A 24,320-nucleotide genomic window follows, 5' to 3' on the forward strand; every position below is an offset into this window, starting at 1 on the left:
AAAGCTACAACATTAACAGAAAAGAATAGAAACTGACATTTATTTGGCTAGACAAAGTGGTAAGAGCTTTACGGGCATTCTCTCATCCAATCCTTAAAAGACCCCCTGTACAGTAGGTTACATTACTATTCTCATTTTATACATAGCTCATTAATGGTAAAAGGCATAAGTAGCCCATAAGGTTACAAGTTTTCAAGAGGCGGGGCAGGACTTGATCCTTGGCAGTCTGGTCCCGGCCACCACACTGTATGTTATAGCTCAGCTTAGCATGGTGAGTCACCTGGTGGCCTGGTCTTTCTATCCAATGTAACATACACATGTAGAAATCTGTTTGAGTTTTGTTTGAGGCAGCGGGAGACTCACAACCTTTTCTGTCTCAGAACTCTTCATACACTGAGGACAGTTTCTTAAACTCTGTTTCAGTGGGAGCTGAGAATATGCCTGGAAGCAAGGAAGCCGGAATTCTAAAGAAGGAAAGTCACTTCTCAGAGCAGGACAAAGAGAGGCATGAGGGAGCCCCTGAGGGGAGGGGTATTTCTGGGTAACAGCAGTTTGATCCCACATCACTATTCCCATACATGGCCCTTGCATATTTACAAATCAAAAAGTGGTTGAGATCTTGCATTCGTCCATTCAACAAATATACACTTGGCTCCTGGCATGCTCAGGGCACTGTGCTAGATCCTAAGGACGCAGCAGCTAATAAGAAACAGCAAACGTCACCAACCAACCACCACTAAAGACCATTCCATCCCTGTCATAGAACCTAAACCACAGAGAGAGTACAGGAAATAACAAAGCAGACATGTGAGGAGTAAACAGGCCAAGAAGACAAATGTCCAGGCCAAGGAAATTGGCAGTGGTGCTGCTGGGGTGGCGGGGCCCATGGCCTACTGCCTGAGGGCCTCTTAGAGCTCATAATTGGTGAGTAAGGCCTGGCAAAGACACGCTACAGATGCAGGGACACCGCAACTGGGTTACAAAAATCCCTTCCTCAGACTCAAGAAAAAGTTCAAAACAATGAGAAAGCTTCCGTTACGAACATGAAACTGGTACAGAAAAGAATCAAAGCCAAAGAAAGGGCAAAACAATCCAGGCAGTGCCCACTACAATAGACATTGGAATGATGAGGTGGGAGGATGCACAAGACTGATTCTTTCATCTGCAGGGCGCTTTTTCATTTTCAGGCAATCAATCCATGTGCCCAGATCCTGGGCATCCTGTAGAGACTGACTTGGGAGTTTATACAGAAAATATCCTTTTGGTGATGGCCTAGCCATTTACCTCTGCTTCTGCATTGTCAAAAGGAGATTTGCACCTGATGTCTCATCACATTTTCACCGCGATTAAGTCAGATGGTGAATAAAGGAGCAAACAGGGGTGGGTTGAGGAGGTCGTGGGCTGGGCGTTCTTGCTAGCTCTGCGTTGTGAGCCCACAGGCCAGGCTCCTCAAGCTACAGGGGCTCACAGTCCACAGGAACACACACAGATGAATAATACATTGCATGCCAAGTGCTTACTGGACGGACCAGGGAAGCCACATCCTAGACTATTAAAACTGAAATGGCAAAAATCAACTGCGTATCTTCTTAATTGAAGGGATCCTTAGAAACATTTGGAAACCAAATGGGAGATGGCACACAGCAGTGCCCACAGTCCCAGGGTGTGTGCCCTCAGGCATCAAAATGTGGCCTGACCAGGTTGGGGCTTATTTGCCTATCCACACACGGATGCTGGGAAACACAACTGGCTTTGGATCTCCAATCGAGTCACAGCATTTCCCAAAAGACAAGATTTTCACAGAGATTTAGCCTGGTGACACTAGGCACTGTGCTTTGTCCCACATTAAAATGGTCAGGGATCCAAAAGTTGGACAGTGCATGGTGAATGAATTTGGGAGGTCAAATCCAACTGTGGGTGGTAAAGATGCTCCAGATTTTAATTTAAAATCCATTTCCCCAGCACATATAAACAATAATAGACATAAAAGTGAATTTAAATATTTCTTCCTTTGACCATTTTGAAATATCTGAAAAGTCTGAGAAAATAAAAATATATGTAGACATCCCTATGTCCAATAACATTTAGAACTTTCAAGTTCTAGTGTTACACCAGGTTGTAGCTAATCATGTTTTTGGATGAGTTTCATGTGATGGCATGGGGTCTGCTCAGCTATTTAGCTGAATGCTTATGGACAGTCAGGTATTATGTCTCTGACCAAGGGCGCATCTGTGAAGGAATTTCTCAACAGTGCTTACAATCACTCAACTATTTGTCAGAAAGAAAACATCACATAGTTCATGGGAATGTCAGAATCAAGCCAACCAATTTTCTAAAATGACCCATATTAATAGATAAGAGAGGAGAAGAGTATAAAACTCAAAGGATAAATTAAGAAAGTCAGAGAGAACAATCCTTTCGTGGGGAAAGCCCAAAGCTGAATCCCAGCCACGGAAGGTGGGGAGCAATGTGATCAGGCTCTATTTTTATCTTTTACAGAAACCAGCTCCAGCTAGTTCTTTGGAAATCATTTTAAAACCTTCATATTTTGCCAAAGTATCTGGAAGAGGAGTATTCAGACTTAAAGGCTATGCTTTTATCGAAGAATCTCCAAGTTTTCAATAATTCTAACTAGAGAATGAATTCCAGCTGTTGCCAAAAGCCCCATCCTTCTCTTATAAAGAAAAAGAAACCAATCATTTCAGCAAAACTACACAGAAAACTGGAAAATACTCCAAAAATGGATGCATGTGGTCTCATGAGAAGCATGCATCATTTCTATCGCGAGTGCTAGATATGTTACGGATATGTGATGCATGAGCACTGAAGAACCTTGAAATCGGAAGAGGGAAGATAACTGCAGGAAACCAGAATGAGTGAATTGAGACTTTAAATAATTCCCAGGTGTGTTTAAGTGACAGCTATGCCTGGCTTGATCGCGCTGAGCATATGGCATCCTAACGTGCACCAGAACTTGGAGGGTGGTGATGACGATCATTTACGGACAGCCCGTGACATCCTCACGTGTCTAGTCTGCTTAACAGGGAACTGGCCCAACTCCCCAACTTCCCTGACCGGCTGAGCTGTCAAAATTGACAGAGGGAGGTGCCACTCATCTTGTTGAAGGCAGTTATTACTGGTTGTTAAGGTTCCGAGTTTGGTTAACAGAGAAGTAGGTGGCAGGACTTGAAACCCATGTGTGCACACACCCACAGGAGGAGGACGACGGAGAAGAGCTGGCCATGAGCACGTGACGGCAATGTGAAGGGGGCAGGGGGCTCTGACAGATGCTTGAACCCAACACCCCTGCTAAGGGGAGGTTTGCAGGACCTGGAGAGACTCTGGGAACGGGGAAGGATTCCCGCCCCTTGGGGAGTGGGTGGGCTTCCTGCTTTTACCCTGGACCTGTGAGTACGCTTGAAGGGGTGGACATCACACAGCCCAGGCCTGTGAGGAACATGCTCCTCCCTCCAGGAGACAAGACTTTTTTTCCTCTCCTCTGCTTTTTGGGGTTAAGAGGGCAAAAGTGGGGGATAATGTGGTTTCTAATGTATCTTGGACAAAAATATAGAAGGCATTTTTATGAACTTGGTTCAAAGGTGACCCAAAGAAGGGAAGAAAGAGCCAGAATCATTTTAAGTTGATCTCTGAGACCTAAAAGGACACACCAAACCCTTTAGATAAAGTTTAAAAAATGACAGAGTCGACTTGCTCTAAGATTTGGTACATTCCAGCACACAGAGTAAGTACGGAGAAGATCTGATTTGAAGCAGTTCCTGTGAAAAAGTTCTAGATTTTAGCCAATTAGATGAGTAATATGAGCTGAAAAGAACTGTTTTCCTCAAAAGCTCTCAGCTCTCTAACTCTGCCTGAGCCAGATATTCAAGGTACAGCTCAACGTCACTCTCTCTGTGCCATGTTCCTGAGGCCCTCACAGGCCTTTGCACTTGACCCAGTCTAGAATCTTGCATTGTCATGCATGTGTATATCATAACTCCTCTCTCTAGATTGTCCATATTTGTGAGGACTGGGCCAGGATATACCATTTTTCTTTACGGACTCAGAACTCAGCATAGTGCTTCACACATTTAAGGAAGAATTACTGGATTGAAGTACTCAATTGCTTGGTTGAGATGCACAGATATATTGTACTTCGATTAACTACTATGCTAAAAGATCACTAAATACTGTTAAAGTAACAACTATGTTAGTATTTCATCATTCAATTCATAGACAGAGGTCTCTGCATTTTCCCCACGTGGTTTTACGGAGCTTGAGGTTCAGATCAGTACTCCCAATCTGCTGACTCAACAAGTGAAGGAGTGAATGAATGGTTTGCTATCAACAAAATAAGTTGCTAATGATTTCATTCCATTTTCTAAGCATAACCACTGAACTAGTTAAAGTTTACGCTTTAAAAATATCTGTAGAGGGTGAGGAGAATATTACTGGAAAAGTATGAGAGGTAGGTTTACAAGCCAGTTTTAAGATTTGTCTGGGGAACTTTATGAATCACATGAATATTTTCCTTTGAAATAAAAACATCATCCCCAGACACTGCACGATGCATACTGGAGAGTTTAAAACACAACTGTAAGCCAAATTTTAATAAGCCTTTCATTTGGAAGTGAATCAGAGGTCTGAGATTAGTTATTTGAAATATTCTGAACCAACTGAATCATGGAGGCTTATTTTTAAAAGCTACAGCATATGCGATTTTGAGAAATGGCTGATGACTTTACGCTGTAAACAAGAATCTAGCGAAGTCATCAAGATGTCCAAAAGTCTCCATCCTGGAGTCTGATGCGATCAGCTAAGCTGGTTCCTAACAAGACCCTGGGCTTCATGTCTCATTGTGTGGTCGTTACACCACCACCAATGTCCCAGGCACTGACAGTCCAGTCAGGGCCAACGTAAGCGGGATCACTGAAATAAAACGTGGTTATATCATAAAAGTGAGTGGAGAGGAAAAAGGGATACGGAAGCTTGTCATACAAGAAGATGAAAGACGCCATCTGCCCTGTGTCTATTAGAAAATCTTATATTCTATGGCGAGATGAGTCCTTTAGAACAGACAAGGAATGGGACCTCTTTAAATAAAAAAGAATTACCCTTCCTCTACTGTGCCAGGTAACATTTCTTGAATGAAGCAAGACACTGGGGAATTTTCCAGGTGTCTTCTCCCAGTTCATTAATTCCCCAACTAGTTCCTTAAAAATCCCCCTGGAGACAATAAAGTCACAAGGAAATAGCTAAGAAAGGATATTTTAAATGGTTCAAAATCTGGGATATTGGGAGGTCTACGCAAGTAGAGATTTTAAAAATACAAAATACACAGATAAAATGAAAATGGTATCTATGCTTTCCCTGTTCCTTTGGGAATCCAGTTGGGAATTGTTCGGTGATGCACTGACCCAAGCCACTAAGAAATGAGAACAGGGATAAAGTGCCATTTCCATCAGATTCACTGGTGAAGCTAGATATTCTCTCACAAAATTGAAAAAGTGAAAATGATATTCATTTAGAAATGTCATCCTCCAATGTTTGAATTGTTACCCTCCAATGTTAAAACATCATCCTCCATTTAGGCAGTTAAATGTGCTATTTTCAGATAATACAGAATTTAAATAACCTGACATCTTTTCAAAGTAATTACTATGACGAGTAATCATTAGAGGCTCTAAATAGCACAGAACTAATGAAGCTTTTTATAAACTTAAGGTAACTAAGGATTTAGTTCTCAAAGATTTGTGCCAACAGATAACATCAAATTTTGAAACTTCCACGTTCAGAAAGGTATAGATGGTGAATTCTGATAAACAGTTTAATCAAGATAACCACTTATGATCAAGTCTGAAGAACTAAAAGCCCCTGCCTCAAAATAAACCACTGTAATTAATACTCAGCCAATAACTATGTGATTTAAGACTGTCGGGGGAGATTTGACAAGTAAACCAAACAGAGATGAAAAAAGATCAAATACTGGGACTGAACAAGACCAGCCTCAGCCTTTAAACGGTCATGCAACTCAAGCATTGCCTGCTCCGTGAGGTCACCTCCTACTCGCTGACATTTCAGTCTAATGTGCAAGAGGCTGCAGTTCCTGCTCATCAGTAAATGCTCTATTATGAACGGCAAACGGCAAGTTGAAAACACTTTGTGCCTCCGCTGTAGAATAATCGTCGTTAGAGAAGGTGAATAGACACCCCCCCGTGAGGAATGTGTTCTGTTGGAGCTTAGTGGTGCGAAGAATAGGACATGGGAGTCAGTGGACCTGACTGATCCAAGTTACCTGCGGGGTTATCTGGGGCAATTCCCCAAACTTCTGAGCCCATGGTATCTACAGACTGAGAGAATAATGCTGAGCCCTCTGAGATGTTAATAGTGATTGCTTCCAGGCACAGACAGTCATAAAATCTTAAAACCTCACAGAGAAAAAGCTCTTTCAAAATTTTGTGGCACGTGCTCTGATGAAGCCAAGACCTGAACCTCATCTGGCCGTCTCCAACCCGGGAGGGGTCTTTCTACTCTTAATCTTGTTGAAGGTTTTGACAAGACAGTGTATGTGACAACAGGTAGCAGGTGCTCCATAAGCAACAAGAATACTTTTCTCACTTTCATCCTGTTGTACAGAGAATTAACCTGGGGACCCTGAGAGGGGAGAGGGAGGGTGTGCTTTTATCTTTTTACGAAAACAGGGGAGAGTCCAGTTCAGTTCAAGCCCCAGGGGACTGCCGTTTTCAAGTGTCCCTCCCTGAATGTTCCCAGCTGCCTGCAAGGGGATGCTTTGATCAGGTGCTGAGTCCCCGGACCTAACAGGTTGGGTTTCTACCGGGAAGACTGTTACAGAGGAGCTTGTCCTGATTTTCCATCCGACCTGAAAACAAACACCACATTCACTGATTGTATAATGCAATTCTGTAGGCAACTGATTTGGGAATGGCTTTGGGGTTCATTTCCTCTAGAAACCTCAAAGCGAGAGTTATTTCTTAGGCATAATAAGGTGACTTGCAAGTACGCTAATCATCCATTTAGTGTTTTTCAGAATACTGTGACAAGTCACTTGGGAACAGCTGAGAAAACCAAGCAGTTCTCTGAATACCTGACATTCAAAGGGAAGATATGAATGAAACTGTCCTAATGAAACACAGTCGTCGACTCGCTATCCTTTACAGACGTTTCCATGTAATTCTTTATATTTTTTCCACTAAATGAAAATGAATATGAAAAAGTTCTGAAAATCATAATGTCCTTACACAAATATAAGGCTTTATGATACTGCTTATTTAATCAAACACTATTAGGTAACCCTAAGTAGAGACATAAAATCAAGCATATTCAACATAATCCATAGAAGCATGAGGGATGGTTATAAGATCAGAAGAGAGGAGAAGGAAGGTATGTATGACTGGAAGCAGTTTCCCGCGTCACACACACAGATGCCCACAAATATAGTTCTGTTCCACGTTCCTCCGAATGGAGTGAAATGGCAGCTCCTTTGAGCCCATCACCAGTGTAGGATTCCCCGTACACTCCTCTCCAGTTACCATTAGAACCATTTCTTGCCATCCTTCAGTGCAGAAGGGAATCATATTTTTCCTTAGAAAGCTCTGAATGTCATAATTTAAATATGATTTACATATTTTATTAGTTTATAATGGGAAGAATGAACACATGTCAACTACATTCGCGTTAACCTTGCAGACTTTTTTTTTGGTTAATCTTTCAGTTTTCCTTTATTTTCTTCATCTCTTTATTAAGAATGCATGAGTTCATTTTTACTTTTTCTTTATTCACTCATTAGATTCTTACGTTACGCAAGTTCTCATTTGTATACCATTTTTAACTTAAATATGGTACTGTCTAAATTAATTTCTTACTTATTAAGAAATTGGAATGCACAAAGCTGAAAACCATTTGTTTGTATGGAAATTTGTATGTTTTCTACACATCAGATAGAATTAGGTATTTTGTTTCTAAATTTACAATATTGACTTGCAACCTTTTACCAGATAGGACATACTGGCTCTGGCTAAAAATGTTCTTTCTGTGAACTAGTTTTATCAATTTAAACACGGGCTTAAAATTCTTACGGTATTTAGATGACAAATCTATTATCATGTAAAATTCTTCTTTTTGGTATGTTGTTTCTTGCCATTTCCACTGCAACTTTCATAAAATTCTTATATTTTCTGGGTGAATTTCAGTGTATGACTTTATAGCAAATTTCTTTTCAAAAATGTTTTTGACCAAGGCCATTAAAGTCTCACTCTGTATCACTGTATTGTCCATGCAAGCTTCTATTTCTCATTACCAACATAATATATATAATCATTTGAGTAACTTTTTGAATAACCTCAAATTGCAAAACTATCCTTTAAAAAAAAATCTTAAATTAGATGAAAAACAGAAACCAGTCCACTAAATGACTTCCTTAAAGCCACTCCCTGAGGTAGAGGAAATGGGGATCATGGCTCAGACTTTCAAGTGACACTCAGGGCCACCGCTCTCTACTCTGCCTCTGGAAATGTTACTGCCACCCTCAGGCAGAACCCTGGGGCTACTTGTTCGGATGAGATGAGGACCATGGCCCTATGCCCCATGGCTGGACCGCACCTGGGGCACCCCCATACCCACCACCAGGAGAGACATGAGAAGTGACCTACCCCCCCCACAGGAGACGGAGCACTCGGAGCGGACGACGGCCCACGTGTAGCTGGGCTGCGCCCTCAGTTTCTTCTCACCCCGAGACCGAGGCACTGAGTATTCCCAAGCAACGCCCGGGTTCCTTCCCTGAAACAGAAGCTACAAAATAAGAAAAGGGAAAAATCAAACAAGTTAAAGCAGAACCAATAAATATGAGCTAATTTGTTTTAAACTACTTGAAGCAATGAGAATATCAAGCAAAAGTTGGTTACAATGATAAACACTGTCCATCCTCCAAAATTTATGTTAACTTTCTAAACAGGAATAAGCTCTCAACCAGACTCAAGCACAGCTAGAAAAATGGAAATACATTTGAGTCTTGTGCCTTACATTTAGTGTATTCCTCCATACGAGGCCTCAAATGCCTTTGCGACCTGACAACAGGATTTGGTTATTTCCCTCTGTGCTTCCTTGGGATCCCCCTCAAGTCCTCTCCATGTAAGCAAATCAGAAAGCGATGCCTAAGGCACTGCCTTCCTAGTGAATTCCAGACCCAGGACATTCAGGGAGACACGGTCCACGCCACGGTCAAAGCTATGTCTGAGTACTTTCTACTGCCACTGGATGCAGAAGTCTTTGCCTGCTGGCACGTACCCTGTAGTTCTGGGAGAAACGATGTCTGACCGGTAAAGATGGTCTCTCATGCCAAGCACACCTGTGAGCCACGGCTTAACACAGAGAACTGCGTTTGGACTCTTCATCTCCCAGCTTGAGACCCAATCATATGGACCAGTGACCTTTTCCCTCATAAAGGCATCATACACACTGCTGATCTCGGTGAGAAGATCTTTTTGGAAACCTCACAGTTAACCTGTTAATAGAGATCCCATCTCTGAGGCTTGGAGCCCTTACTGGTCCTTGATGTGATGTTCCGGTAGATAAAGCCACTGGCCCTTCCCTGGCTCCCAGGCTCCCACTCCCCTCCCTGACAACACAGCTCAAGTTTAGTTGGTGAAGGTGTCGTAGGGCAGGTACAAGCCCTGGACAGGTGGCTGCACTGCAAAGCCATTGAGACGCTCTCCTGCTTGGCCTCCTTAGGTTTTGTAACTCTTCTTCTGTCAGGAACAGTTCCTAGGAAGCCACACTCATTTTCAACCCTGATGGATCTCTCTTTCTCCATGATTATTAAAACTAAAAGCCTGCAATGGCAAGGGAGGAATAACCAAGGCAAGAATTCAGGATGAATAAGTTTACAAAGGGGCAGAGGGAGCAGCTCAGGGTCAGCAGAGGAGATGAAGGTGGGATGTGTGGAGATGCAGGCAGCAGCTGCCCCCAGACCACCAGGAGAGGCATCTGTCAGGAAGATACAAGAGGATGGGAGGGGCTGCTGGGCCATGCCCATCTGCAGACTTAGGAGGGGCCGCTGGGCCAGAGACCAGGGGGGGCATCTGGGTCACTCCCATCTGCAGACTTAGGAGTGGGCTCATGGGCCCAGAGAGCAGGTGGGGCATGTGGGTCACTTCCATCTGCAGACTTAGGAGTGGGCCGCTGGGCCAGAGAGCAGGGGGGGCATCTGGGTCACTCCCATATGCAGACTTAGGAGTGGGCTGCTGGGGTGACTTCTGAACCAAGCACTTTTCTCTAATTGTGCACAGAAATATGAAAAGGTAGGGAGTTAGCACATCCCCTGCCTGCCGCCATCATCTGCCCAGTCCCACGGGGACAAATTATGTTCTCAGAAGATGCCCAACTGTGTCTGTGAGCCCCTGTGGTTGTGGGCAGAAAACAGCAGAGCATGGGGTCAGGAGGGGGCTTGTGTATCCCCACGCCTGCTGGGCACTGGGCCCATGTGTCCACACCACTGGGCTTTGGTCTGGGTTCTCATCTTGCTCCTGCTCCCCAGGATTCAGTGGAATGCTGGTCTCACCCAAAACACAGGCACCGAGGGAGCCCCCAGAGAGCATCTGTTTCTCACAGCTTACAGGAGAGAAGCGGACTTTTGTAGAAGTTTATGGATAAAGACCTTAAAATGGGAACCACACGGTGGGCGTAAATACAAATTGAATCATTCACCTGGAAATGAAAGATGCTAAAAACAAGTCCACCGCCCCATTCAGTCTATGAATTGATTAGTCTTGCTTGTGATACATTATCTAATGGCAAACATTCTTCTATGTACTTAAAATTATGCCAATAGCCTTTAACCCACAAAAATACCATAAGACCCCAAACCCAAGCTCTGAAACCAAGAGGCTGGATTTTACCTCCACAATCAGCGTTTCGTTGGTTGGCCCCGCAGCGGTTAAGCTCTCCGGCTCCTTGTAGGACCGTCTGTAGTAGAAGGCTGTGCCTGAAAACTTGTATCTGCCGGGCCAGTCCACCGTCCAGTGTCCATTCAGGTAGTATTTTTTGAGGGCATTGCGCACAGAAATGTAGGAGGTAGATACGTTCATCTCATAGATGCGGATACTCCTGGCTCCAGAAGGAATGGTGACCATCTGATAATATTCTAAATTAAAGAAAACAGGAGAAGGGAAGAATGGGACATTTCATTCAGCAGCACCAAGGCAAAATCCCCAAGCACTTTCCATTCTCCATAACTAAAACTCGAGAAGCCACATTTGGAACTTGGAAAAGATCTGTTTTGGCAATCAGTTACATTAATCCTATAAATGACTTTCTTTTTTTTAGTTAGAGCAGAGTTATTGTAATTTTCACTATTCCTAAGAACCATTTTAATTCAAATAACCTAGCAACCACTTCCAATCAAAACAAACGAATTGAGAAGCGAAGCGTTTTGGGAGCAGGAAAGCAGACGGTGTAGAACTGTGCAGGACTCTGCTCTTTCCACTGCAGCTCAAGCTCTCCCCACCAGGAAGGGCCGGCTTCCATCCCCTTCCTCAGCCCTGCAGCAGCTCCGGCGTACTCACGGTTGGTGCGGTGGTGCTTGGCATAGAGGCCCTTGTGTGTCGTGCAGTCCGAGTTGTTTCCCTTGCACACACCACAAGAGTCTTCCACAGCATCGGATCCAAGGATGTTGTCACACCCAACTCTCTGGGGGACCCACAAGGTCACACGTCATTCGTGAAAGAAAAGACAATAAGAGCGAAGTCACAAACCTCCAGCAAGAAACCTCCTCCCCGCAATAGTTGAAAATTTCACCAACACAGGAAAGTTAACAAATATTTATTGGATACCCAATATGTGCACAGCGAGACCGTAACCCTCCTCTTCAGATCCAAAGGAGGAAACCTTTAAACAAGAAACATAGCCTATTCTCTTTAGTGTTGAGACATGATTGCAGCATCTTGAGCCCTCAATTAAATCTATCAGGTTGACATTTTGGAGATAACAGTAAATTTCAGACTGACGTAAAGCTCTTACTGTAAATGACAAGCACTGTGTCCTCACTAGGGTCCATGGGAATATGCCATTGTGTTTTGAACAGCCTTGTGCAATGGCAAAATAGTAACACGTGGAAATTATTCCCAGTGGTAAATTATGGAAAGGACATATTTGTTTACTGTCTTAGACTTTCAGGAGCTCTTTATAATCTCTACGATGCTGGCTAGTTTTACATTTCCTAACAAAAACTACAGTCTATATATGTAAAAAATCCACTCAGAAATAAAATAACTATAGTCCACAATCCCTCGTTTGAAATCCTTAGGGCCAGATACATTTCAGAACTCAGAGTCTTTTGGATTTTACGAAAGTAATTAACATATTGTGTGTATAATGTGAGAGTCCCAGCAGAGCCTATAATAGCAATGATGTTTCTATAGCAAAATGCACACATCTTCACACTACGCAGGGTAAATAAAACTGAAAAATAGTCTCACATCAGTTCAGGGAATGCTTTTACCACCAAACAAATTCAGGCCAGCTTATATTTTGGAGCCAAATAAACTTTCCATTTCACAGCTTTTTGAATTTCAGAATTACAAATAAGGGACTGTGACACTGCATCATTAAGAATACCTAAAAATAATGAGATATTTAACAAATCAACTAATAATTGACGAAAAGGGAAGCTCAGAGCTTCATGTCACTTAGCCACCACATCTCCCCCAGCCTATCTCCTAAGTCCCTCTCCGACAGAAGAGACCCCTGCAATAGGGGCAAAATGGCCTCTAGGCTCAAAGCTATCCTTGCCTTCATTTACTCTCCTTGCTACTGCCCAGCTACAGCAACTGACCCTGCGACCTGGCTCATTCCCCATCCGATCCCAGTGCCTGTTCTACAGGGACAGGAGGATAAAGCCCCAACTCCTCATCTCCAGAGCAATGGCGCTTTGAGAGCCCCTCCCTTCTCTCCCCACACCCAGCCCTGCCTGCCTTGCGGCTACTCTGATGACTGAATCGGTTCCTACCAACTCATGCTGCCTTGCACCACCACGCTCCCCTCTCTGCCTCCCCTAGCACTCCTCTGCCAACTCACCCTTTCAGATCTGGCCCTGATGCTCCCTTCTCCAAGGAACCCTGCACTTCTCCCAGATCCACAGCTAAAAGAGAATCGGCTCTTCCCTTCTCCCCATGCTCCACTGCAACAGGCCACTGCGTGTCTCAGTATGTATTCATCTGGCTGTCTTCCCCACTGGGCTGTGACTTGGAGGGAAAGGATGCGTTTTAAATGTCTGGTTGCTCTAACCCCTTACAGGATGCCTGGCACAAAGCACACTGTCTGGAGATGTTTGTTGAATGAATGAACAATCATTATTACCTCACATATCCCATCTACACAAACATTACGGCTATCCTCCGAGCATGGAGTCCCATCTTTGACTTTATTTGACAAAGAAAAGAAGAAATCAAATCCTTCTGCGATACAGTAGAGTTTGCATAAGTCCTGATCTTAAAAAGAAATACACACACAAACACAAATAAGAAAGATACTTAAGCTCTGATCATTTTTGCTCTAAATTTTAGATAGACTTTTTTTTCCTTTTTGCCCATAAAATAACTCCCACACAACAACACATTGCAAAGACATTTTCTTAATGGTTTTCTCATTAGGCTAGTTTTTTTTCCCCTTTTATTTTATGTTTTCAAGCTTCACTATTAATTTTTACTGTCCTTTAAGGGATCCTTTTTCTTTACACAGAGGTTGGCACATAGTAGGCAGTCAATAAATATTTGTTGACTTGAACTACAATATTACTGCTCAACTGTTTACTAGTATAGTTAACTACTCTCTCATAGAAGCACAAAAAATTCCTCTATCATTTTGTAGCAATATACAAAATTCTTACAAATAAAATGTAATAAAAGAATTAAAATAATCACTGAATTTATTAGTAGCTAATGCATTTGATGAAATACATAATATTTTTAAGCTGATAGAGGGAATAACTTTTAGAGGAAATCTCCAGAGAACATTTTCTATAAATATAATGGATTGTCAAAAAATACTGATACATCGAGAACATAGCTATCATTATATACTTAAAATTGGCAGATTAAATTCATCTCGTATCTTGATAATCCATTTCAAGGATTTATGATTTATATAGTTAAATATGAACATTTTTAGAAAACGTTTTTCCCTTTGTTCTCTTCTTAGTAAAGAAAGGAAGAGTTAATGATGAAACCTTTGTCTGCTTTAGGAGTTTTCACAGGACCAAGACTCATCTACAAATATTTTCTTTATTATACAAGTGGAGACCCAATTGAATGATTCTAAGAATCAAATTTCATATGTACTTTCACGAGTAATGAATTTATTTACTGAAGACTATCAAAGCCAGGAGTGGTACACGTCTTTTTTGAGCCCGATTTCAAAGAGCTTTCTACTTTTCTCTCCTGTCTACTTGTTTCTCATTGGCTTAATTTTTACTGAATTTGGGAGTAAAAACACAACCAAAACTTCTTTGTGTGAAACTGCTTACAATTTTCCCTTCAGAATTTACTAACTTCATAAAGCTCCCACCATGAAAACATTATATATATATTGGGATGATGAAAGTAAATGTCAGATGAGATGGCCCAGCTTATGTACTCCCAAGCATTGCCTGGACAATTCATGCCCACTTTCAAAGAATGAGATGATTAGGTGTTCTTTGAATTTCTCCTTAAATTATGCCACTTGAGCTACCAAGTTCAAGTTATTATAATCAAATGAATAATACATATTTATCTCCAACTGGAGAGTAAAATCTTACATATGGTACAAATAAACTTCTTGGTTTATAGTTACAGATCAAGGCTTTCCAAATATAGTATACTTGAAAATTATCTGATTTTCCAAAAGATACTAAAGTTTTCCTTTCATCTTTGGCAATTCTAAGTGTTCAATGAATGGCAGGCTTGTGGCAGTATTACCATCAACTACTGTGATGTGGAATTAAAAGAAAACATTGATCCATTTCTCAATAAATCCTCTAATTTGAATTTTTTATCACTTCTTGGAAGATTTCATGGTATTAGACACATGCTCTCTATCTGGCTTGTTAATTTATGACCACACAGCTGGTCACGTTTAGATAAGATGCCAGTAGCCATGGGAAAGGCAGGATCAAACTAACCCCCAGGAAAGAATCTGTGACGTTGACCTCACCTGGCGATATTTGATTTATCTGAACACCACACTATCAATCACATCATTCTTTACGGTGTGAAGATAATAAGGGACAGGTCTATTAGGAGAAAGCAGGATCTGAGATTTACCTTCCACTTGAGTGTAAGGTTTCCACTTGTAGTGCCATCCTCTGAACCGTTTGCTATTGAATTCGGCACACTGCATGGTGCGGAAGTCAACACTATTGTGCGGACATTTCTGACTGTTGCAAAGCTTCATAGTGCGAGTTGAACCCTCACAAAACTTCCCTCCGTGTGACGGTCTGGAAAAAATATTTCACAGTTGGAACCTTTACTTTTTTTTGGTGAGGAAGATTGGCCCTGCGCTAACATCTATGCCAACCTTCTTCTCTTTTGTATGTGAGATGCCACCTCAGCATGGCTTGATGAGCAGTGTGTAGGTCCTTGCTCGGGATCCGAACCTGCAAACCCTGGGCTGCCGATGTGGAGCACACAAACTTAACCTCTATGCCATTGAGGTGGCCCCTGAAACTTGACATTTTAATAGTACTCATCCCTTCCTTGAAATTCTAGGCTCATTGGAGAGATGGAGCAGATAATGTTAAATTATTTACAGTCACCAATTAGGAAAGTGCATTTCTAAGTCATCATTGGCGTTTTCTCACATATTAACAATATGAGTAGTGTTTTCCTTTTCTATTGCGTGTATTACTTGCAACCCTGGAAGAACAGGTCAGGATGTGGAAAGTGGGTTTGCCTGTATTTGTTCCTCGCTGCCTCCCAGCATCCCTCCGCAGCAGGTGGGGCAAGCATGGCTATTCTCTGCAGTCCGTAAAGGAGGGGATGACAAAGCGAGGGTGGCGGCTCTCCCAGGATTGCACAGTTGGTAGAAGCACAACTGAGACTGAAGTCCAGCTACTTCGCTTCCCAGATGGAAACTTCTTTCCACTACCAACCTCCTTGTGACAAGGCCAGGACACGGATGGAGTCCAAAGAAGCAGTCACCTTCTGCTGATTGGCGCTGATAGAAAACACCCCCTGCGCACCCCGAGAACTCACGTGCATACATGAATGAGGGCATGTTTGAGGTTCATCCTATCAATGCAGGGGACCTGTTGGGTCTCATGAGTTAAAGACAGGACTAAAATAAGGGTAGTATTTTACATCTTAATCAAATATATGTCCAAAAGGAGGATGTAAAATCCCTTTCATTCCACTGCATTGGTGACTGCTTTTAACATTCTTGTCTTCTAACAGAAGGCCACAATTAGACTACACGTTGTAAAAGTAAATATATTTGATGGAAACCCAAAAATTTGGTTTTCTACTTATATGGATGAATTGTTCTTATTGATTCTTATTTCATTTGTGTTCTCTATACTTTTCTTATGACCTATTTACTTATTTTAGGCAGACCTTTGGTGTTTCACGTAAATGTGGTTAAAACCCCCTTCCTGAATATCACTATTGGGTCTGTTATTTTTGCTCTGGTCAGGTAGTTATAAGCATCTTAAATTACGTCAAAGAGATATCACTGTTTAAGAAACGCTTGAGTAAAATGCTTTCTTACTTAGTGTTTTTTACGGTAATATGTGATGTACAGAATTAATATTACTGAGCTTAGCTACCCACACTGTTGGGAAAATTCGTAGCATAGAAACTGCTCATTCGTGAGGAGGGAAGTTGGGACGTGCTTACTTGGGATTCGTGCACAGGCGCTCTCTGTGAGACACCCCTCCTCCACAGGTTCTGGAGCAAGGAGACCAAGGGGACCAGTCAGACCAATGGCCATGTGTGGGCCTGGGGCCTTCATCACCATATTTCACACACTGCCCTCCGCGGCACCACTGAAAGTTAAAAAAAAGTTGATGTGTCTCATGGTCCAATAGGCGGATTCATCTCTACCGGAAAGCTCAGTCGGGAGTTCGCTAAAATAGGCAGATACTAACATGCCTACCCTCAAGCAGCGTGTAATACAAATAAATTTAATGCCATTTCTTCTTACTTTCCAAACCCAGCACTGTTTTATAAATCCATGTAAAGGGAGGATAAATAGAAATATCATTTTCTAACATCTGAGCTGCTGGAACTTAACACATTTAATTAAGCAGAGCTGCACGAACATTCAGCCTGCCTGTTCGGCTCTCAGGTGAGGGGACTCTGACCCCTCCTGAAAACAAAGTGCTCTTCATATCTCATTTGCAAAGCAACCTGAGTCTCCAGTAGAAAAGTCCAGCTGGAGGTTCCCTGAGACTCAACACCTTGTCATTTCTGGCTAATGCTCTGTGCTTTCACTGCAAAGCACCTGGGCTCCGAGCGTGGGCTTATTAATTGAAGCAGGTCAGAGGTCACACAGCTTTCTGAGATGAAACAAGCCACACAGAGTTCCACCTGTCCCTACAAGGCTGGAGACGCTGTCGGCTCCGCTGAGTCAAGAGGAGTGCTTATCACTGTCAACGCAACGCTAAAGTCCATGTGGTTTCTCCACGTCCACCACCCATAAAGGCGACACAAGGTCTACCATCGTGTTCAATGGCGTTGGTTTGGTGTAGACTTCGAGGTTCTTAAAGACCCAGGCCATCTGTTCCAAGGAGGAGAGGAAGATGTTCGCCCCTTGTCGCTGGCCCGTGTGGAGCAGCAGAGCCTGGCCTGTGGGCTGGGCGAGGGGGAGTGGAGTGAAGTCTACTCTTCTCTCCCCAAGTCTAGAGACACCAGATTTGTACTGAGAGAAAAATGCTGCTTTTAAAAGAGGAAAAAAACAAGACTTTAACTATTAATTGATGTGAGGTTAAAACACATCAAATAGCTGATATTGGACCATTGTTGACATATAGTAATGGTATTTACAAATGGGTTAATTTAACATTATTTAAGGAAGAAAAATTGAATTTAAAGACATAAGTAATTCTGAGGACTAAATTCTTATCTATTCGATTCAATTCTTTTCTATAAGCAACAAAAAGTTTCTCTTTCATTACCACCTGCTCTCACCCCAGGTGACAGAACAAAGCCCCACAGTCCCTCTGTGCCCCCAGCTCAGTGAGGGGCGTGCATCTGGGAACAGGCACCTGCTCCCCTGATGGGCTCGTGAGTGAGAGGGGAGGCCTGGCGTGGAGACAGGGAGGCCAGCTCTCCTGACGTGGGCAGGACCGTGGGGGAGGAGGGAGAAGTCAGGCATGTGCCACGATTGTTTTTGTGTCACTTTTAACAACCATCTGGTCAGAGCTTTCTAATACTGAAGACAGCAAACATGAAAGCAATAATCAACAAGGTGAATAACTCAGAAAACATTTTCAGATTTTAAAGTCACTCGAAATAATTCCTCAGTTGTCATTATGATTAGGCCAACAATTTGATATAGATTTAGGCTAAATAATTTAATTTTGCTTTTGGTATTTAGGGGTTACTTTAATAAAATTTGGTCTAATTTTATTTAAAATTATACAAAATTTAATTTTTTTCAAAATTTAGGGTTTATCCTTTTATTTCTTAATGTAAGAAGATGACTACATAGATTAGTATTTCCTTTTCTTTGATAAATGATAGCTCACAACACAAATTATTTTCCATTCTGCATTTCCATTTAACAATATATTCTGTGGATCGTTCCACAGAAGTACGTAGACATAGCCCTCATTCTTTGTTGCAGCTACAAAACATTCCATTAGGTGTTTTTTCAACCAGTCCCCTCTTCATGACATTTGCATCATTTCTGATCTTTTGTTACAATAATTATTGCTGTAATTAAAAGTCTTGCAAATTCATCTTTTGCTATTTTTGCCAGTATGTCCTTAAATGACTATCCTTTTAAAAATTATTTTTTAAAAAACTTTCTGAGACTCTAAGGAGAAAGCACTATATCTTCTCCCAAAGAGGCTGGGGGATACACAGGTGCATGTAGACACACAACCACAGACGCACACACACATGCTCACACAATTTTGAGTACAATTTCACGAAGATCACAGAGCTGTGGGGCCCAGCAGTGAGTAGGTCAGGGGTTAAATATACAATAAAATTCCCTGTGTTAAATATATAATAAAATTACCATTGAAACCCCATTCAAGTTTCTGAGGACTGTCCCGTGTTTATCATGATTTTAGATTTCGTTGATGGAGAGTGTGGCTTATGAATGAAGGCTTTATCTTAGAAAGCGAGATGGCGTGATGAGGTACACATTCCTGTTGTGACACTGTTCACAGAATCCACATGTCATACATTGTGGAAGCAACACAATAAAGTACAAAATGGACACTGTGGAGTAGAAAATGAGCCTCAATCACAGCACTGCCAGCTGTGTGACCTGGGGCACATCATTCAAACACTGTGAGCCTGCATGTCCTCCTTAGGGAGACATCATTAGGGATGATAGAAACTACCAGACTGAGTTGTCCTGAAGATCCAATGTAATGACACAGGCCAGGTGCCAGCACCATATTCAATGGAATTACAGTGAGAGCTGGTTTACTTTTATGTAGGGATCTGCTATTATTAAAGAACTAGAATTTGCTTCAACATGTATGTAGGCTGTGCTTCTGACACCTTGTGTTGGAGTTCTCACGGCATGAACACAGAGGAACCCAGGGTCCTTTTCCGGGATGAGTTCTTGAGTGCACAGTGGGGGCTGCAACAGGCTCACGCTCACACAGTGGTTGTGAGGATTAAATGTACATAACGTACTAAGTATAGAGCTTGGCATTAAAAAAGGCAATAAATCTCAGTCAAGTCTACTGCCATGCGCAGTCACATGGAGCCTCAATGGCAGCAGCAGGGGGGAGGGAAACAGGTTTCTATCCAAGAGAAAAGTGCAGAGAAACAGGACAGTACTCGCCAGACATCTAGAACTCACAGCTGCTCTGGAATTTTCTAAGAATTGAGATATTGACTTCCGGTAGTGCACAATTCTAACGCATTAAACCTCACAGGCACAGGTGAACCAATGATAGATGAAGACACAGCTAACACCCACATTACAAGAGGCTCTGATGCTCCTCCCACCATGGCCACTGAGCAGCCACGTGACCCCGGGCAGAACACGTTCTTGCTGTGTAATTTGTAGGCACTTATTCTGGCTTAACATGCCCTAATTCTTTTCAACATGAAGGAAAAAGCTATATTTAGAAACATAAGGGAAAATAATATGAAATATCACTGAAAATCAATTTAACTGTGCTCTCAAAGTAAACAAAATGTAGCAAGAATTTAGGGGTTATTTTGAGGAAGCAGCACAGCTACAACATTACCCAGGGGAGAAACAGCTCATGGCCGTAAAGGAAGCAGGGCTCCTGGAGGGCCAACCCAAGCCTGCGTGAGCAGAAACTTAAGGGCAACCATGCAAAGTCTGCCAGTCTTTCACGAGATGACATAATTTTGCAAACTATCAACTGAAGAATAAATTTTTATCAATTCTGTGTAGAAAATGATGATCATCTGCAGCTTAATACTCAGGTAAATTCCTGGGCTTTCTGCGACAATTGGTACTTCCGCCTTGTAGTACCTCAGCATATCCATTTTTTCTTTCAAGAAACTGAAAGCATTTTTATTAGCTTTTTTTTGTCATGGATTAATTTACATGCTGCCTATATCACTAGAAGGATTTAATTACCAATCTCTCTGTCTTTGAAGGACTGAAAATAAGCATTTAAGGTGTGCAGGATGAATGGTTGTTGGCTGTTTTTTCAAGTAAGTTTACCTCATTTCTCCAGCCAGCATTGCAATAATTTAACATAAGAATGCATATTAGCAATGTTTGTTAACATTTTTAAATCCTTTCTGTTCATGATCACATTTAAATATATTTAGGATTTGATAAATTTGTTTGGAAATTTAAACATAATAGATCAATGATATTTAGGCATACATTTCCCTTTCACATTCATTAGTATTATTAATAAGTTCAGATATATAGAACCAAGATGGTTACAGTGACAATCCGGGTCCAATATATTTATATCTTTATCAAGAGTCTTTTATATTCTGAAAAAAACAATGCAATCACAGATTAAATCAAAAGGATCAAAATATTACTCTTGAGTGTTAAGATCATTTATTTTTTTAAGTTTCAAGGACAAAATTATCATTCTCTACCAGTTAGTAATAAATATGCTGTCTGCTGTATTTCTTCCTTTCCCTACCATAGCTTCTCTCTTTTTTTAAAGTAGCAACAATAGGTCAAAATGGTCTCCTCTAGGATCTTCAAATCGATGCTCTGCAGCTTTAACAGGACTTCTTAATGCTGGTTCTTTACATGGCTAAATGGTGGTCAAGGGTTTAATGTTTCCCCTTATTAAACAGATTCCATCATCACCTGTTGCCTGATATCTATGTCTATTAATTCCAGATAGCTCATCAACTATATCATCGGAAAAGTGACAAAAGGAGTCATCTTCATAGCATCAATATAAATTAAGCGCGATCTTTTGACACAAGTGCAGGTACGCACGTATACATGAGAAAGATGAGCTTGAAAAATACCAATGCAAGAGGAGAAAAAATGCATGGATTGAAAGACTCTGACATCTGAATATGATGCATGTACCTAAGATTAGCTTCTTACCATGTCATGCCCACAAATAGTGCCTTCTGCTGCTGGCATAAACTTAGTCTCACATTTCCTACCAATCCGGTGGCACCACAGGGCTTTACAGATATCCTAGAAGGGGAAAAAAGTCATTAGTATTATAAATGGTCTATATATCTATAATAAAATATCACTGGAAAATTTACGGGAAAAATAATTATACAAATTAAAAGCTGACATCTACTTAGCAGTAGATGCATATGATAGAGTGAAGACTCAGAAGACTCATGTTATAAACTTGGTTCAAGTTAACTCCATCCCTGAAACTTTATTTGTATTTATTCATCACAAATTTAACAAAATTGTATTTTCTAAATTAAAAAGTAAAGTATGCTTAATCCAGACGTTGCAGAAAACTACAAAAACTTAAACAATAAAACTTAACATTTTATAAGTTTTTTCTTGACTCCACCTTCCACTAAACCTCTCCAAGTCTGAATCCTCACCTCCAAAGAAAGATGTTTATTCAACTTGCTGGCTTGTCCATCCATCCATCCACCCATCCTTCCATCCATCTATCCATTCACCCATCCACCATCCCCAGGCCTTTGATGAAGGCCTAGAACATGCCAGGTGCCTTGCTAGGTGAGAAGTTCCATAGGGAATGTGACCCAGAGCTACCCTGTGGAGCTTGGTCTTACAGGGATAAATTTGCTGTAAATCACGATGTGGTGCACGTGGGAAGAGGGGCCCCTACAGAGGGAAGAACAGAGGGCAGGGCGAGCCCGTCAGAAGGAGAAAGGGCTTTGCCTGGAGGACTCAGGGAAGGAGTCAGAAAAGATGTGATGTCTGAGCCAGCTCTTTATACAGTATAAAAGCCACTCAAGTGTAAGAAATTATTTTCACTTTCATATTCTTTTGAGCCCAAAGGAATGTCTTAGCGAAGGGCAAACAGTAGGACTCATGAAATGATGGAAACTTCAGGAATTCTGGTGGCAGCTTCGACTGCACGTGAAAAAAAGCTTTCTTAAATTATCTGCACAACTGTTCTGAACATTTGAACAAGTGCTGCACTATTTCCCAAGATATTTGACGGCTGCATCTACTAGATGGTTTGTACTATAAAGAAAATGCAAGTACTATAAAGAAAATGCAACACAGAAAAACTTGAACATAGTTCTCCTTGAAAGACAGCGTTTCACTGCATTTGTACTTTCATTCCCCATTTCAGTCATGTTAAAAGAGGCGCTCACATGGAGGTTTTCTGCATTGTGTGAGTCATCTCATGAAGGGTTTCATTTTTAATAATCCATGTTAATGTTGCCTTCATAAACCTAGTTCTCAAATCACCTCTCTACATTGAATTATGTATTTAGAAGTTACGGTATTTGTTAAAGACACAGTCTTATATTTTTTTCTGCTTGTTCTCTCTCACTAATAAGCTTTTGGGAACTTGGAACGTTAAGAAGTATATTTTTAATGTTTTAATTCGGATATCAATTACTTTTATTCTGAGGTATTCATGATAATCTCTTATGGTCGCAACTATGGTTCCACTAAATTTCATTTTCCTGCAAGTCCTCCAGGATCATTAAACACTACTGAGGTAAACGTGTCATGCTGGTGGTTAGTGCTCTGCCTGGCTCTTACAACATTAATTGGCATGCTGTGTTGGGGGCCTCTGTTCTTTGTCAGAATGGTATTTACAGATCAGAGCCATATGAAGACCTCAAGGAATCCATAAAAGCAGGGGCCTGAGTGTCTGTAACTCTCCCAAGTGACAACTGGAAAGCTCCGTTTGCTTGCGGGAATGACAACTTGATACAATACCAGGATATAAATAAAGCTCCCTTGAAATTGGAGCTCCTGGACCCCAAAGCTCAACATCCGGGTGGCAACATGGTGGATCAGAACCAGAGTCTGGCCAGAGATGCGGAGTAGACATACCTGTGCTTGAGTGGTGGCTCATAGAGACTGACTGGATGGATGGGGCATAGAGACCTCTGGGTTCAGGAGGCTGGGTATACACACATGAACAAATGAATGTGTGGATGGATGAACAAATGAATGGGTGGATGGAAAGAAGCAGCTGCTCTGTGGTTAGGTCAGCAGGGAGACAGCCACAGTGGTCCAGTAGAAAGTTTGGGCTTCTGAGAAGGTAGGCAGATCCGATGTGGATCAGAAGGGCAGATCTGGGCAGACAGGACCCCAATGTCCTCCCTGCATGCTTGAGGATGACAAAACTCAATCATCGACTTGTCCTGGGAGCTAAATCAAGTGTTTGCAGGTAACATGCCAGACTCAGGGCCTGGCATCTAACAGGCACCAAACCAGTGTCTGTTTCCTTTCTCACTTCAAGGCTGTGAGGAGACTCCAGCACAACCACAGCTCTCAGTCTTAGGGAGAGAGTGATACTAATTCATGGGGTCATTTCAAAGATTATCCAAGATGACATAAAACAAAAGGTGTTTTAAAATCTTAAATTATTTTTATATATTTGTCACTGGTACCTGGTGCAATGCTCAGTACCTAGCTGCCTTTCAATAAATGCTTTCTGAGTGAGTTGATTACATGTTAGTTTGTTCCTATGGAAGGCATGGACAGGATGAGCAGGAATG

The 24,320-nt window shown here is 41.8% G+C and overlaps 1 protein-coding gene across 4 annotated transcripts in view; it reads right to left on the bottom strand.

The window, feature by feature from the left end:
* Nucleotides 1-24,320, bottom strand: part of ADAMTS16 (ADAM metallopeptidase with thrombospondin type 1 motif 16) — a 156,554-nt gene that overhangs the window by 60,976 nt on the left and 71,258 nt on the right. For all 4 annotated transcript variants that reach the window (XM_046672470.1, XM_046672469.1, XM_046672468.1 and 1 more), the window contains exons 11-17: nucleotides 21,739-21,834; nucleotides 16,881-17,029; nucleotides 15,312-15,484; nucleotides 13,369-13,499; nucleotides 11,577-11,700; nucleotides 10,911-11,155; nucleotides 8,667-8,805 (exon numbers count right to left, since the gene is read on the bottom strand). In XM_046672470.1, coding sequence (XP_046528426.1) covers nucleotides 8,667-8,805; nucleotides 10,911-11,155; nucleotides 11,577-11,700; nucleotides 13,369-13,499; nucleotides 15,312-15,484; nucleotides 16,881-17,029; nucleotides 21,739-21,834 — 1,057 coding nt within the window. The remainder of the gene's footprint in view (nucleotides 1-8,666; nucleotides 8,806-10,910; nucleotides 11,156-11,576; nucleotides 11,701-13,368; nucleotides 13,500-15,311; nucleotides 15,485-16,880; nucleotides 17,030-21,738; nucleotides 21,835-24,320) is intronic.

Source organism: Equus quagga, chromosome 9 (assembly GCF_021613505.1).
Source record: "Equus quagga isolate Etosha38 chromosome 9, UCLA_HA_Equagga_1.0, whole genome shotgun sequence".
Taxonomy (NCBI): Eukaryota; Metazoa; Chordata; class Mammalia; order Perissodactyla; family Equidae; genus Equus; species Equus quagga.